A 17,778-nucleotide genomic window follows, 5' to 3' on the forward strand; every position below is an offset into this window, starting at 1 on the left:
TATCTCCATGAACACATGGAACCAAGAGTGTAGCTTGGTTTGCTGAGGTCTCACCAGGCAAAGCTCTTTAAGGTTTGCAAACAGCCTCCACAAGTCGATGTCCATCAGGCAGTTCCTCTGCTGCAGGTTGGAGAGCGTCGTCATGAACACCTTGAAAGGAACAAAAGAGTCAGAGAGTATTGGGTTTCACATGTTCGCCTCCAAAGAATGGAACACCTGAGAAGACTTTTAACTAGAGGCAAAAAAGAGGAATTGAGCAGGAAAATACAAAGAGGCTGGTGTTGGGTTTGTGTGTGTGTGTGTGTGTGTGTATGCACCTCTTTGAGAACCATGAGCTGATCCAGGAAGTAGACACACTCGCTGGTCAGCAGCTCAAATATGGCCTCCTGTCTCTTGAAGGCCTGCGGGTCAGAGGTGGAGCTCCACTCTGATGATTGGTCCCTCAGGAAGTCAGCGAATGAAAAGTCCTGATCACACAAAAATAACATCTTTAAACGTCACACTCCAATCCTGTCAGCAGGGTAGGGGTCAATAATAATTGTAATTGGTAATTAATTACAATTACGATGTAATCATAATTGGAAAAATTTGTTTCTGTTGTAATCATAATTTCATTGTAATTGAGTTCAGGTAATTGACTTTGTAATTGTAATTGGTATGGAAATTCTATAAAAACTCTAACTTACAATTTGATAAAACGTAAACCTGTTGAGCCAAATTACAGTTCTATGGTTTACACATTCATAGTTATTTAACAATTACTAAAATGTGTTTCAGATTAAAATCCCCAAACTGAAGAGCACCAGAGACAACATTTTTCAGGCAATTTTCAACTTCAAGAAACCCATGAAGCACTCCACACAACTGTTTCTGACTATGTTTCAGATTAAGTTGACCTGTCAGTTCTCTTGAGGCTCATTTGACCATTTAAGCAAATTTAAATCCTAGGGCTAAACTGACAGAAAAAAGGTTCAGACACCTAAAATATGAATACCAATATTTTCATAGAGCAGGAAGCCTAACTATAGGTTATTTGCATAACCCCGGTTCTCTGAGTAATATGAGTGAGATGTCTCACTATGGGAAACACGCCTCCGCTTCATATCTCAGAAGCCCAATCTCATTACGCCAATCCTGATTGGCTGGTTCATCCGCCGCAGATAGTCCTGCCTAATATAAGTAGAGGGGGTGGAGAATACAGCGCCATTCAAATAAGCAAACCTCTTCTCACTCACCCAGCAAGAAGGGCTGTCTGGTGAGACATCTCACTCATATTACTCAGAGAACCGGGGTTATGCAAATAACCTATAGCACAACAACTGAGGCCGCTGCTCACCCCGTGATGCAGAGAAGGCCGTGAGGTCAATAGGAGAACTAGAGCCCAACACCTTTGGCACAAATGCCAGGTTGGGCATCAGCACCATCCTCACATTGGCCGGGAAGAACTGAGGGCACAATGACGTTTAGATGACGCCAAAGCCAGTAACAACACTGCCTTCAGGGATATAAACTTCAAGTTTGCACGTCCCATTGGTTCAAAAGGAGGACGTTTAAGTCCCTCCAGAACCACAGCCAAATCCCACGGTGGCACCAGCGGCCTGGACACAGGGAGGAGTCTGCATGCTCCTTTCATAAAACAAACGATCAGTGGATGCTGACTCACAGTTTTATCTTTCACCATGGAAAAAGCCTTTTGTTTGTCAATCAGCTCCTGCAGAAATGACAAAATCACTCCCACAGTATACTGAAAAGTGGTGTGTCCCATCTGGTGACACCATCCCTCAAACACCCTCCACTTACAATCGTACAGAGAACTAGTGGAGCACTCTGTATGGTGGATATCACACACTGTGAGAGTCTCACGGCTGACAGGTTCCGCCACTCAGGGGCCAAGAGGATGGAAGAGTGAGCCCACCGCCTGTGACAGCAGGTCCCTCTGCAATGGGAGTCAGAGTGTGTCATGATGACAGAATGTGTTGTGATGACCTTGGGTCCCTCAACCATAGCTCCGCCTGGTATGCCATGAGCAGTGACAACACGTTGAGTGCTCTGGCAGAGCAGCCATGTAGCAGCGGCGCAGCCATGTAGGAGAGCTTTGTCAGGGCTGACTGTAAGCGGTCAGACTTGGCGGGAAGGCTTGGTTTTCGGGGGGACACGACAGACTGCGACCAGCGGTTTCACCGGGGGCATGTGGAGCGGGCCCAGCTCTCCATAGCCTCACAATCGAGGGACAAAGCCCCCCGTACCGAGCTCCTGCCGCTGAATGGCTGGTCCTTCCAGCTATGCGCCACCTTGTCCAGCAGGAAGACAGGGAGTAGCTGCTTTGCTGTACCCCTAGTCGCGGGGAGCTGCTTTCATTCGTAATGGGACCTGGTCACCTCGTTCACGACGGTAGGCCAGGGGATGGCAAGACGGGCAGCGGCGCGTCTACAGACATCCAGCATGTCCGAGCCAGGGAGAGGAGAAGCTGGTATGCTTCCCTCAGCTCCCTCCATGGAGGTGACAGAGGCAACGGGCATCGTAGGCCAACGAAGGTGACGAAGATGTCGTCCTCTTCATCCTCTGAAATGAGGAGTTCAGAGGTGAGGTCATCGTTGTCCCCACAGTCAAAATCCAGAATGTCCTCCCTGGGTGGAGGGACAAAGGCGATGTCGAACTGGAACCCCAGCTGGAAACGAGTCCCACCGCAGGCTCCGCACAGGTCTCCGTCTCCATCTGTCGCCGCCAAGAGGGTGAGGGAAGGGTCTCTGCTCTGACAGGCTGACTTGGCATGCCAGCAGCCTACAGAGGCTCTTCACCCTAAGAACGGCGCAGTGGCGGCAGGAACCGGGGACGTTCAGGGTCTGCTGGGCATGTTCCAGTCCTAGGCACCCTGAGCAGACCAGGTGTGTGTCCTAACCCAAGATTTTGTTCCCGCACCTACAGAGGCGAGCCTCCAGGCCCCCTGGTGTGTGGGGCCTTGCCCTCCATCTTTTCGTCTGTGCTTGTGTGCAAGCAGGAAGAAGTGGTTAGCTAGGGCTGACAAGTGGCTGCTAGCTGCTAAGCTAACGAAGGCTGAAACTCAGAGCCTGGCGATCGCGTGGGGTGGCGGGGGCGGTGTCGTAACCAAGCCGCCAACTGGTATGTTGCGTCCCGTGCTTGACAGCCGTGGTGTGAAGCGGTGAGCTGAGCCAAAAACAGGTATGTCAGCGGTCGCCCCTCGACGGCCGTGCGGGGCGTCGAAGCAGTGTTTACCCAGCATGGAGGCAGTGAAAACACTGGTGTGGTCGAAAACAGAGAAAAGATATCGACAGCAGCGTCCGGCGACGAAATCTACGCGTGGACAGTTAAGCTGCTGCAACGCGAGATAGCTCTGAGTGAGAAGAGGTTTTAGAATGGTGCTGTATTCTCCGCCCCCTCTACTTATAGTAGGCAGGACTACAGGTACCTGCAGCGGATTAATACATTTCACCAGCCAACCAGGATTGGCGTGATGAGATGTGGAGGCGTACATCCCCAGTGAGACACTGAAACAAATGTTATGAAGAGAACAAGGAAACCAAAAGATGAGCAACAAACAAATGATTTTTAGCGTATGTTACAGGTGATTTAAGACATGGGTCAACATGCTAACAGAAAGAAACAGGAACGTTAAGATCTACGGGCTTATTTGTTAAAGACTCAGTAATTGTGATTCATTGTAATTGAACTTTCGGAATTGAGAACGTAATTGGATTGACTTCCGGGGGGGAAATAATAATTGTAATTTAAATTAAAATTTGAAAAAATGCTGGTCAACGTAATCGTACTTAAGTTGCAATTAACATGGATAATTACAACGTAATTGTAATTTAAAAATGTAATTGGACCCCAAACCTGTCTGTTAGTATACGTTTAAACACAAATAAGAAGCATCAACCTTCACAGTTAATGCCTAGAAATCCAGGTTCTTGCAAAACCAGTTATTTTAACAACACAGATGCTTCTCCACTGTCGTCTGAGTCATTTGTCAAACAGTTGTGTCATATTTGGGTTAGAAATCTGGATCTCTTGACAGTTTGCTTGTTTTGGAAGTCTTTGCACTTGTAGATCAACATTCATGTTTACATGACAAACAAAGACTCTGGCGTTCTCCCACCTTGTACTTTTGCAGCTCAGGGTTTCTCCAGTCGGGGATCTGTACATCCAAAAGATATTTTTCAATATCTGACACTGTGCCCGTCTGGGACTTCCCCTTAGTCTACGGAAATAAACAAACACACACACAGAGTAATGAGAGAGTCACGCTCAAAGAGTTTCTTATTTCATAGAGAGAGGAAACAAACATGTGGTCACATTAATACTTTCCTGTCAGCATTTAAAATAAAGACACATCTGAGCGTCAGTACTAGAAACAACAAAGGGTTCGGCCTGTTTTTTTCTGAGATTTTGTCTGTTTTTTGAGTCTTTATTGTTGTTTTGTGTGTTTTTGTTGTTGTTTTCTTTTTTGTGTAACTTTTGCGTATTTTTAAAGTCATCTTTGAGTTTATGGAGTCCATTGGTTTATTTTTGTTGTTGTTTTGTGTGCCCCCCCCCCCATTTTGTGTGTTTCTGTTTTGTGTGTTTTTGTTAACCTTTCTGTATTTTTGGTGCCTTTTTTTGCCTTTTCTCTGTAAATTTGTATATTTTTCCACAATTTTGTTTGTTTTTGCAGTCGTTTGTGGTTTTGTGTGTTTTCTATGTTCAGAGTTACTTGTGGAGTCATTTTGTGTATTTTGTTGTCATTTTGTTTCTTTTTGGGGTAAATTTTTGTGCGTTTTGGGGAGGTGGTGTATTTTTGTTATTCTTTGTGTATTTTGATGTCATTTTGAAGATTTATCAGTCATTTTGTCTGGAGCAGTGGTTCCCAAACAGGGATACGTGCATCCCTAGGGGTACAGGAGCACATTGCATGGGGTGCTCGGAAAGATTTAACAATTAATTAAAAAATAATCAGGAAATGTTCCTCGTTCCTTTTTAGGCTGTTTGTTTGTACAAATGAATAGTACTATTGCTCAATAGAATACTCTAATTTACTGAACCATTTATTATTTTATGCTGCAGAGGCCATTTTATCACAGTTTTGACAATAGGAGACAATAATTAGCTACATTTGACGTACTGAAGTAATCACCTAAAAGTTGTAGTTGAACTAAATTCCACTCATTGTTTTGAATTTGTAGATTAAGCCTTAGGGAAGATCGAGACACATTTAGGGGTTTAAGGGAGTCCGCTGTATAAAGAAAAAGTTATATAAAGGTACAGTATATGAAAAGAGGGTACACAAGATTTGACAAAAATGCAAAGGGGGTACACGGGACAAAAAAGATTGGGAACCATTGGTCTAGTGGAGTCTTTTTTTGACCATTTTGTGTATTTTTGTTTTGTGTAATTTTTGTTTGTTCTTTTAGTGCATTTACATTGAGGGCTGCAAAAAATGTAACTGAGGGCCGCCAGTCACCCATGTTTGCTTTACCATATTTTATCCATCTGTATCCAGGCTGGAGCACATTTTCATAGTTCAGCTCATGTTATTTATTTAGTCTAATTCACAAGTGCAAAGCTACAGAATCTGTGAGGAGTGAGACAGAAAACATTGACCGAAGGCGCTGCCCAGGGCTGGAACACTTCACAACACTTCAAAACAAACCACACACGTTAACAAACAACACACCTACCGTGCCACGCCTCGAGAAAGGCCACTTTGACTTCTTTGTATCTGTAGAAATCAAGAACAACAGAGAAACAATCTGAGCGTGACTGTTTGAAAACTTACAATACATGAAAATCTGTTGTAAATTCAAACGTAACTGAAAACAATCCTACAGTAGTGCACACGTCATGCTCCTCTTTTTTTTAACAGTTCATTTACAAAGTTTGATATAATGCTCCTAATTTTTATTGACGTGTTTAGTCTTTTTACAGTGTAGAATCTGAAGCATTTATGCATTTCCTGTCATGGGCCGAATACTGAGCAGTTTGATCTCAGTGAGTCGCAGATTTTAGGCGGGAAAACGAGTCATTTCAACTTTCACGTATAAATGATATAAAATATGTAAGGCACTGACAATGCTCAAGCATGAAATGACAGATTTCACTCACAAGTGCAAGATTTTCACTATAAAATTCCTTAATGATTTTGTGTCATTTAGGGCAATTGTGGGATTGTTTGTAAAAAACAGAAGACTGGAACGTTCTTTCCACCATTACGGTTAAAAGGGCCGGTGATTTCTACATCTGAATTATTTGTGGGAGAGTGGGCCATCCGATAACCGAAAGGTTTCGGGGTTTGAATCCCGCTCTAACCAGGCCACTGTCATTGTGTCCTTGGGCAAGGCACTTTACCCACACTGCCTAGTATGAATGTAGTGTGTGAGTGAGTGTTGGTGGTGGTCGGAGGGGCCGATGGTTCACTATGGCAGCCACACTTCTGTCAGTCTACCCCAGGGCAGCTGTGGCTACAATAGTAGCTTACCATCACTGTGTGTAGAGTGAAAGAATAATGCACATCAATGTAAAACGCTATGAGTGTCTATGAAATAGCGTTATATAAAATCTAATGTGTTTTTTTATTTTTACATAATGATTCATGTTTTCTCTGTCATTTTCTACTTTGCAGGCTGATTTGGATCTTTAAAGGGCCTGATTTAGCCCCCAGGCCTTAAGTTTGACCATGTCATGCAATATCGCACAACCTCTTTCAACTGCAGCGCCAGTATTTATCCATCCATCCATCTATCCTTTAAACGTCTGCATGCATGTCTAATATTATTTTTAGTCAATCAGTTCTTGAGCAAAAATAATTTCAATTTTAAGTTGTGAAGAATCAGAATTTCATTACCCTAAAAATGCTCCATATGAATGTGTAAAACACACACTTTTCATCGGAATCATTAACCAAGATTTTTTTCTGTTTGGTCAGAATTGACCAATGTAAAAGCAAACTTACTCACATAACAGCCACATTAAGTGAGACACACAATGTTAATCACCTCCTTGCTCTGAAAAGTGACCAAACTAAACTCCAAGTCATAAATACCAGGGGAAAGTAGTTATCAAACTATTTATATCCTTTTCTCATAAACAGCAACACGCACGCACACACACACACACACACACACGCACACACGCACACACGCACACACACACGCACATTCTCATCTAATCTAATCTAATAGTTTCAGTTCCAGGTAAGCAGGGATTTCATTTCATTTCATTTCATTTACAATAATATATATAATAATCTTACTGTAACGACGAATATTATATAATACAGTAATATGAACAATTTGATGAGCTACTTCCTCTACAATGATATATATATATACAAATACAAATATATAAAGAATTTTATAATGCAATACAATGATGTGTGTAATTGTTTTATTATATATATATATATATATATATATATATATATATATATATATATATATATATATATATAAGAATTATGAAATAAATACCTATTTTAAAAATAGCTCCTATCAAAATCTTGTTATTGCCTGTCTATCTATGTTTTTTGATGCTTTTTGGTCACACTCCTCTACTTGTTTTAATCATGTCCTGATGAAGATTCTGTGAGTTGAAGTGTGTTACCATGACATCCCTGTATTGAATAAAGGATTTTACATCTCAAGAGTGCCTCGGATCTTCAGTTTTGGCTGCCGCTGCTACTTTGTATTGTTTTTTTTTTTTGACATACAGTAGAGGGAGGCCACTGAAATGACTTTTTGTCCTCTTTTTGAAAAGCACCTGAGGAGCTCCTTACATTGGCGTGTTGAACACTTGGAGCAGGAAATCACTTTGGATCGTTTGTGGTAAAATCACAGCCTCAGCTTTAAGAGAAAACCATTAATACTACAGCATAGAGTTATAACATGACATGTAACGCTTCTTTACCAGAGAAGTTGGAGCCATTTAATAAGTTAGCAGCTCCATTGGAAACGAAGAGATCTCCTGGTGAAACATCTAATCCAGACAAACTGACCACGACGGAGCTCCTCCTTCTTCCCTGCAGCCTGAGGATAACACAGAGGAACATTTTTTTAGACGTCAATTCAAACTTCAAAATGTTCCCACACAGATCTTTGGACACCTGACATTCAGTTTTCCACATTTTTATACTTGCTGTGAGTCACAGGAAAAGCCTGAAGTCCTTTAGTCTTTTTACGTGCTTGAGATACTTTTGGAATACCATCCGCATTGTGATTGGATAATGTTTTGTGTGGATTGGCGATTAACCAACGCAGGTTGAAATTATAATGGATAAGTCGTATGTGGCCCAGCTTGGATTTGTGCAGAAAGTGCCAAGTTGTGATTGTGGGATTGTAGTAATCCTCTTGGTTTCCTTTTCATGGTTAGTAACTCAGGCATGGCCATGGCTGGAAAAACACAGGCCTGCCTTTCAGCCTCAGGCAAAGCTCAGACTCACACTGTTTGCTTGTGTGGGGACTTACGCATTGTTCTTTAAAAGTGATGACTGGAAAGCAAAAGAAACGTTTAATTGTTGAGATAATAACATTAGAAAGACTAAATATTACGCAGCGGGATCTAAATATGACAAAACAATCAAATCTATTTCGAGTGTTGAGCAAGAAAAACTTGATCAGTGACAAAATGTCACATTCTACACACACTTTAAAATACAGAGCGTACAGTCCTATTGTGAGTTTGTTGTCAGTATGGTTTGAGTGCAACCAGACAAGCTAGTTTGGTTGAGGTGATGATTCACTTTCATAAAACTGATGACAACAATTAGTCATCAAACCCACGCTCCTCAATTTAAAATGTGGTATTTAGCATTAAAAAAAAAAAGCAAAGTGCCACTTGTAAGCAGAGCAGCTGTGGCTACAGACATAGTTGACCTCCACCAGCATGACTCTGGAGTTCATAAAGATTTCAGTCCAAACTTTAGAAAAGAAAAGCACTGATTTGATCCAAGTACGGAAGTTCTGTATTAGCATTTTGCCAGGATCCGATATTGTTCGATGCAAAATTTACGATATTAACTGATACCGATATATACCTTGATAATAAGAATCCTTATTCAATCTTGGTAATAAAAAAGTTCCATATTCATGTATAATATGTTTCTCAAATAGCATCAAACACGTTTTTCAATATATCAATATCAATATGGAAAAACCAATATTACCTTTTATGGCCGATAATATTGCATAATTCCCATTATCTCATTAGTTATATTGTCAGTAAAATAAAATAAAGAATATAAAGAAAAAAACTTAATAAAAATCATTTAACTGCACTCATTAGACATCTTTCAAAATAAAAGTTGATGGACAGGTTGTATTTCCAATAATAATTGATACCGATATATACATAGATAATAAGAATACTTATTCAACCTTGGTAATGAAAAAAGTGCCATATTTGTGTTACATATGCTTTCTCAAACAACAGTATAAATCGGTATTTCAATATCTGTGGAAAAACAGTTACTGACGTGAACCGCTGGCAAATATTGACCAATAATATCGATGGGCCAATAATACTGCATAATTCACATTATCTGATCAGTTACATTGTCAGTAAAATAAATGTAAAAACAAAGATAAAAAAATGTAAAAAACAAAAACAAAACTGCACCAACTAGAAATCTTTCAAAAATAAAAGTTGATAGACAGGTTGGATTTCAGCTTTTTTCCTTTTAAACAAAATGGTTATTACCGCTTGACCAACACAAAAAAAGGGAAATCAGGCATACAATCAATACAATAAACTGTGCAGAAGTACAAGAAAAAAGAGAACTTTATTGTTCCTGATATGCTAACAGTCACATGTAAAAATGACCTCATTAAACTGAATGAGCCACCTTTCTTTCCTCATGCAACACATAATAATAATATCCCCTTGTACAGTAGCTGCATTCTTGTCGACACAGTTGCACAAGCAGCGTGAGGTGTTGACTGTAGTGCACATCGCCACATGGCTGCAGGGCCACTTTGTGCACTTTTACAGTTCAGGTAGGAAGCATGAACAGGAGGAACCTGGTATATTTTTCTTTCTTTCCTCTGCTAAACTGTAAAAGCACCGACTGTTCACTAGTCTTTTTACATGAGTCATGCTTCAACTAGTAAACAGATGCACTTCTCCAAAAACGTCTTTTTCACTTTTACATATAACTGATGTACACATAGTACATAAGGTACAGACGATATCCAAGCAATTAATCAGTCTCTGCAGGAACTCTACTTCATAATCTATTGATTTTGTGAAAAATCTTTGTGTAATTTAGATACATTTTTTGGGATTATTTGTAAGAAATTACAGGATTTTAGAAAAATTGGAAGTTACTTTAACAACTTGTGACTGTAGTCATGTGATATAGGCGTATCCCTGCACACATTGAGGAGTTTCATTGAATTTAATAATTTTGGGCGACTGAGATAAGACAATTTGGTCATTTCAGAAACATGATTGAAAGTAAACATAGAGACCAAGGCAATTATTATATTAACACAAGAATATAGATTAAATGCGAATCATCAGGCTTAAATACATGTGCATATACACATTAAACAATAATACAACAATAGCACTAAGAAATCTTTTTCCAGATATTGGCAGTTATCTGGATCATGGATCCTGATCTTGAACGGTAGCATGATCAATCACAATTTTAAGGCTTGCAAAAATGTTATCCCCTTTACAGTAATAACCATACAGTAGGTCCAGATGTATGGACAACAACATTTTTTTTTTTTTTGAAAAATCACAATGAAATGCGAAATCTGAATCCAATCCAGATTATACTCTGTGACTTATGAGGAAACCCGATCTGACATAACTGAGTCAGATTTCATAAATCACGAAACAAGATATGATTTAAAAAATGTTCTCCAATGATGAGAAAAGGAGATTTTTTAATTTTTGAAACAGATCCAGAATCAGTATATTGATCGGATCTCCTCCAACAGTTTATGGAATTTTCCATGGTCTAAGCTCTATGTTTGGTTAAAATTGTGTCAAAGTCTGTTAAATATAAGATTTGACGTAATCCAACAAATAAATAAACGCCAGTGGAAATATACAAATATGCAAGGATATAAGAGTAGAATCAGCAAAAACTACAAACTGTACAATCCAGCAAAGCTGTTGGGGTTAAAGTGTGGAGTTGTAGAGTTTGAAATGACAATAATATTTTACACAATGATGACTTTTACTTTCTCACGTGGGCCGATTCGAATGCTCTAAAGCAAGGATTCTCAACTGGTGGGCCGGGACCCAAAAGTGGGTCACAGACCTGTACTGGGTGGGACGTGGACAGCTGGTTAAAAATTTACAAATACTTAATGTCTCTCATGATGGACTTGTCTTTTATTTTAAAAGAACCTTGTCTTTTGTCAAGCATGGTGTAAAATGTATGTTGCAAGGAAAAATATATAGATTTAAGTTTAAAAAAAACAACATATATATATATGTGTATGTTTTCAACAGCCAGGGTGAGGCCAGATGAGAACCCCTGCTCTAAAGGGCCGGATTTGGGCCCTCGGGCCTCGAGTTTGACACACGTGCTATAGGTAGAGTCATTAATCCAGAGATAACAGCATCACCTGAGCACTGTGCGGCTGATGGGGCGATAAGAAAGGCCACATTTACCTCATCTAAACCAGGTCAGTGCCTGTAGCTCATTCCAAACAATGCCATCCTGTTGCTCTGAGCGTGCTCAGAATACTCAGAAAACTCAGAGACGACTTTGTGTCAAAACTGCTGCTTTGTTCTGGCACGACAAGAGAAATAATGATGCCCCCAAAAACAAAGCTGGCCCTACCATCGGCCTGCGAGGCCCGGCCACTGTAAGAGGCACGATGCCAGGATGTAATTACAGGGACAAGCTGCCTAATTATCCAGCCCTGGGACAAGTCGGTGTGGGCAGCAGCAGTGGGTGAATAAAGCCTTAATGAGGGTTTGTCTAGTTCATACATAACCATGGGACTCTCCAAACATCACCCACAAGCATATGAGCATTAACAAAGACATGAAGGACAATGAATACACAATGGGGCTCCTTACGAGTGATGGTCCAATCATGGTCGCTCACCTCACCCCCGTGCATCCACTGAGCACAGAAGTCAAAGGAGCTCCGACACATAATAGCCTCTTTTTGGTTTAATTAAACAGAAAGTATTTAAAAAACAGACACGACACTGCAAGCTCTTTGTGGTTAAAACACTGATTCACACTAAACAACAGAGTTGGTTCAACTTAGCAATGCATGCAACCCGTTAAACAGAGCAGAGTGTACTTACCGAACGTGACTTAGCTCCGTATCCTGCAAAAAGAAAGAAAAGGGTTATAAAACCTGTGGTGGGCTCACTGATGTCTGACTGAGTCTTTACATTACATACTATCATGTTAGCAATAATTCTAGCAAGTTCATTTTGTCTTCTTTTTTTTAATATTATGTGTAGGTTTTATTTTATTCAGACATCAAAGCAATCAGCAGACACCTCTGAGGAAGACTGGCATTTAGCAGTCGAAACATGTCGGGAGATCAAAGTAAATTTACAGAAAAAAGTTGAAGGAATAAATGAAACACTGACATTTTCTTCAAAAAGTTGATGAAATGAACTTGCTGGAACTACTACGCGGAAGTCAAGGACACATCAAAGCTATCAGCAGACGCCTCTGAGGAAGACTGGCAGTTGGCAGTCAAAACATGTCAGGAGATCAAAGCAAATTTCCGGAAAACAGGTTGCCTGAACAGATGTAACCTCAACATATTATTCAAAAAGTAGATGAAATGAACTTGCTGGAATTACTACGTGGAAGTCAAGGACACATCAAAGCGATCAGCAGACGCCTCTGAGGAAGACTGGCAGTTGGTAGTTGAAACACATCAGGAGATCAAAGTAAATTTCCTGAAAAAAGTTGTGTGAATAAAAGAAAACCTAAACGCGCTATATTAGCGCTATCCTGCACGACACAGCTTCAAACAGACCTCCTCCAGCTGACAACACCACTATATCAATTTCAAAGACATTCAAACAGGGAATCAGTGTTTTTAAGTGGTCGCTCGGACTCCAAAGCCTCTCATATCGGAGGAGAATGTCAGCACTCTATTGAGAACGCCCTGGCTTGAATGCCTCGAGCGGATGAATAGATGTGCCCCATTATCTTCTCCATCGCTCACTGACCCCTTCTATTATCTGGCGACTGCTGACTGTGGTGAATGGGGGCCCGAGGAGAGCACTTCCCAGGGCTCTCCAGGCAGTGGGTTTGGTAGGAGCTGTCAGTGCATGTAACTGCTGATTCACTTGCTGTCAAAAGATGGCATTGTGAGCGACCGCTGCAGGAGGCAAAGGCAGAACGAGGGACAGAGGTTTCCTCAAGGAAGGAATGTGTAAGCATTTCATTTATAGGCAGTTAGTGGATGAAAGGAAAACCTCTGGGTAAATTACCAATAGTGAATGTGGGAAAACACCAGAGGTGAAAGTACTCGTATAACTGTAATTGAGTTGCTTTAATGGCTACTTGTACTTTTTTGAGTTTATTTCTAAATCTATAGTTTTACAAGTATGTTTTAAAAGAAGTAAAGTCATTTGTTACATGTCTACACCTAACGTTACTGAGTGAATTATTATTTTTTTGTTTTTGTATTCACATTGTGAATCTATAAAAAATGTAATGACCAGACAACAACCAAATGCATCACATCGTAGCCAACCAATCAGATTAAACGTAATGCACTGCGCCAGAACAGAAATGAATGCCAGTTATTTTCCATAAATTCTTATTCGTGCCATTTCTGATCAACACCCAGCCACCTTCTTGGGTTCAGGTTGTGGTTTCTTCCTATTATGTTGTTACCCACATGGCACGGTTTTAGATTTTATTTTTCAATTTTGAATTGAAATCATTGGTCTTGTTTTTTTTTTTTTCTTTAAATAATTGTACATTTCAACAATCCTTTTATTGTCTACAGATGCCTTTATGGAAAATAAATGAAGTTCCAATAGTGCAAGATTTAGTCTTAGTTTATATATGAGATGTTTACTGTATGCTAAGCGTAGGGCTAAGCGATATAACGAGATTCAAGATACAGTATATCATGTATTCTATTTTGGCAATATAGAAATTTACAATATCACCGATGTCAATATATATATTTTTAATAGCATTTTTAAACACTTGTTTTAGGAGTTGCTGCTCTCACTTCTTCTCAGAACAGCATTAAAAAGCTCAGTTAGATGGATTTCTGAATGCCCTAAACAAGCCACGCTACAGAACTCACTCACACGTGCTGTCCCTTAGAGGAGAAACAGCCAAAAGTGACACCTTTTGTGCAACTGTAATGAGCAAATTTAACCTAGAATTGTCTTTTTGGTCAGACTTTATTTAAAAGTATTTAAAATAAGGAAGATTTATATCACCATTTTGATGAAAAATAACTATATATGAGTTATGACCCATATGGCAAGATTTATATCCATTTATTTAATTTATTTTGTGGTGAAAATAACTAGTAACTTTTACTTTGAGTACTATTTAATTGAGCTAACATTTACTTGTACTTGAGTATTTTATGTATGACTTACTTATACTTGTACATGACTTGAGTAGAATTTCAAACCATTAGCAGTACTTCTACTTGAGTAGGATACATCAGTACTCTTTGGTGGTGAAGTTAGGAAAACAATAGACTGATCATCTTACCTTTACTTCACGATCAGTAAATCCAAAGTTACTACTGAGTATGGAGTGAGCCGTGTGACATGTGGGCGTGGTCGGAAGTACACCGTTGTCTAAAGTCTTTGATCTACGCGATCGGGTTCTCTGTCGGCCTGAGCTGGAAACCGTTCGCTGCTCCTGACAGATTTCTCCAGCGGCTAGAGGAGACTTGGCTCTGTGGGCCGGGGACAGGTGGTTCATGGGGGCCAAAGCCTCCTCCTGGGTGCTCGCCATCCTCACCGAGTCGATCAGAGGTCGCCGGGTGCTCCTCATCCTCCTCAGGGTGGGCGAGGTGGAGATCCGACCCGGAGCCTGACGATCAAACTGAGCTAGAGGTGCCACCAAGCTGTCAGGGTCCACCACAGACAAATGTCTCAGCTTGGAGTGGGTCCGCGTCAGGTCTATGTGCATTATGACGGGGTTGCTGGTCTGACTCTCCTTGTGCTCCGACGACCAGGGGTCCGTCTGCGTCTGGGCGTGGACCACGCCCGCGCACACGTCTTCTTCTTCATTCCCGTCCCATTCGATGTAGCTCCAGTCCAGCTTCTTCTCCTTGTCCTGGTCTTCATCTTGCAGGATTCTGTCCTTCAGTGTAGACATGGTGGCCTCACACACAGATCAGAGGTGATGTGTGGCCTGTTGGCTTCACCTCCTCTGGGTCCATCACAGGTTTAGAATTCTGTCGCATTCCAGTGCCGTTCACACCGCTCACTTCTCAGCCGTCTGGGGGTTAGAGGAGAAAATATGTCAATAATACCCAGCAGCCGATGGAGGTAGAACCCCCCCCCCCACCCCCTTAACTAACCCAACTACTAATCTGCTGAGAGGGGATTTGAACAGAGTTAGAGAATGTCATTTGACTTTGGCTCAGACTCAGATTTAACCACCAGTTCGTATTAGTTACACAATAAGCGTGGAGTCGACTGATTTCTAGATTAGACAAGTGCAGAGATGAGCAACTGTTATCACAGCAGGGCCACAGACGTGTGATTGTCTGATCGTCACATTATCAACATTCATGTCAGCATTTAGAATAATAAACCTGGTAAATAATGACCAAACTGAGCTTTGACACAGGGAACAACAAAGGGTTTGTGGCTCAGGTGCTAGAGGGATTGGCTTCTCATTCAGAGGTTAGGGGTTCAGTCCCAGTCTACACCTGTCGAAGTGTCCTTGGGCAAGACACTGAACCCAAAGTTGTTCCCAGTGGTTGACCAGCGCCTTGCTTGGCAGTTCAGTCCCATTGGTGTGTGAATGAGTTGATATTGTAAAGCGCTTTGGGACTACTTCAGTGTAGGGATAAAGTGTTATATACAGTAAATCATGTTCATTTATGGAATCATTGTGTGTTTTGTTGGTATTTTGTATAACTTACTCTCATTTTGTATCGTTTTTTGGTAGTGATTTTCTGTGTGTTAATGTTGTTTTGTGTTCTTTAAGTCATTTTGTATGTTTTTAGAGTCCGTTTTGCATGTGATTGAAAAAAATTTGTGTTGCTCTATATTTCTGTTGTTTTGTGCAATTTTTGGCCATTTTGTCTGTTTTTGTTGTTGTTTTGTGTTTTGAGCTCTTCTTTTGTGCATTTATGTCATTTTGTGTGTTTTGGAGTCATTTTGTGTTATCTTACTCTCATTTTCTGTAGTTTTTGTTATTTTGTATGTTCTCGCATTTTAATGTTGATGTCATCTTGTGTGTTTCTGTTGTACTTTTGTGATTTTAGAATCATTTTTGTATGTGATTGAAGTCATTTTGTGTTGTCCTATATGTTGGTTGAGTGGGAGACACATTTCAGATTGGAAGTAATGAAATAAAACATGTGCAGTAGCTGTTGATATACACCTATTAAAGTTGGTTACAACATGCCAATAACATGTTGTATGTTTTCTCTTGTTTTGTGTGTGTATATGTTATTCTGTGTGTTTTTGTTATCGTTTTGTGTTTTTAGAGCCCTTTAGCATATTTTTGGGACAATTTTGTGTTTATGTATTTTTGGTGTTTTGTGTGTGTTTTTTCATTTTGTGTATTTTTGTTGTTATTTTATATATCTTACTCTCATTTTATGTTTTTTTTTATTGTAATTTTTTTTGTTTTTAGAGACATTTTTGCAGAGGTTTTTCTTGTAACATCGTAAATATCTTGTGCATGTATCTTTTGTAGTTATTTTGTGTGTTTTATTTAATTAGTGCGTTTACTTTGAGCGTTGCACAAAATAGGCTGAGGAGCCACATGTTGCCGTCACTTGCCCATGTCTGGCTTATTCCTGTAGTTTATCATTAATTACACAAGAAGGTTCTCTTGAGGTTTTGTGCCACATTTACAACTATATTTACCTTAATGTGAAGATTAAATGTCCAATAGTTTGGTGTATTTAGTTTGAAAGTGACACTAATGATAGTGTTCATGGATGAAAGATCAAAAGCAGACTGACTGACACATTTAATAGGTTACAGTGAGAGGGAAAACAGGTGAGTTTGACAGAAGAAATCCTTAAAACCTGCAGACAGAGCCTCATTCAGCCATCAGTCATTGTGTGTGTTTGTGGAGTCATTTTGTATATATTACTCTTATTTTGTCTATTTTTGTTGTCATTTTGCAATGTTTTCTCTTATGTTATTTTGCAAATTTTTCTCTTATTTTGTATGTTTATGTCATTTTATATTTTTGGTTGTTTTTGTGTTTAAAGAGCCTTTTTGTATATATATATATATATATATTTTTAGAAGTTTTGTGTTTTCTGTGTTTGTTGCCATTTTGTCCCTCTGGGGTCTTTTTTGTGTGTCTTTGTTGTAATTTACGTATTTCCCTCATTTTATGCAGGTATCTTTTTTTTTTTGGTCATTTGTGCATTTACTTTGTGGGGCCACACAAAATATAGGCAGAGGAGCCACATGTGGCCCCTGGGCCGCCACTTGCCCATGTCTGGTTTACAGTTTATTACACATGCAGGTTTCCTTCAGTTTTTGTGCCACATTTACATTTATAATTCTCTTCATGTGAGGAGAAAATGTCCAATAGTTTGGTGTATTTGGTTAAAAAGTGACTCCAATGATAGTGTTCATGGATGAAAGATCAAAAGCGGAATGGTAG

The 17,778-nt window shown here is 40.0% G+C and overlaps 1 protein-coding gene across 2 annotated transcripts in view; it reads right to left on the reverse strand.

Annotated features, from left to right (window-relative positions):
• LOC114466038 (pleckstrin homology domain-containing family G member 7-like) overlaps positions 1–17,778 on the reverse strand; it is a 30,866-nt gene that overhangs the window by 12,665 nt on the left and 423 nt on the right. For both annotated transcript variants that reach the window (XM_028451472.1, XM_028451471.1), the window contains exons 2-8: positions 14,677–15,414; positions 12,270–12,292; positions 7,900–8,018; positions 5,676–5,716; positions 4,118–4,219; positions 318–467; positions 55–150 (exon numbers count right to left, since the gene is read on the reverse strand). In XM_028451472.1, the coding sequence (XP_028307273.1) occupies positions 55–150; positions 318–467; positions 4,118–4,219; positions 5,676–5,716; positions 7,900–8,018; positions 12,270–12,292; positions 14,677–15,291 (1,146 nt within the window). In that variant the 5' untranslated portion in view covers positions 15,292–15,414. The remainder of the gene's footprint in view (positions 1–54; positions 151–317; positions 468–4,117; positions 4,220–5,675; positions 5,717–7,899; positions 8,019–12,269; positions 12,293–14,676; positions 15,415–17,778) is intronic.

This window comes from Gouania willdenowi, chromosome 6, assembly GCF_900634775.1.
Source record: "Gouania willdenowi chromosome 6, fGouWil2.1, whole genome shotgun sequence".
In the NCBI taxonomy this organism is placed as follows: domain Eukaryota; kingdom Metazoa; phylum Chordata; class Actinopteri; order Blenniiformes; family Gobiesocidae; genus Gouania; species Gouania willdenowi.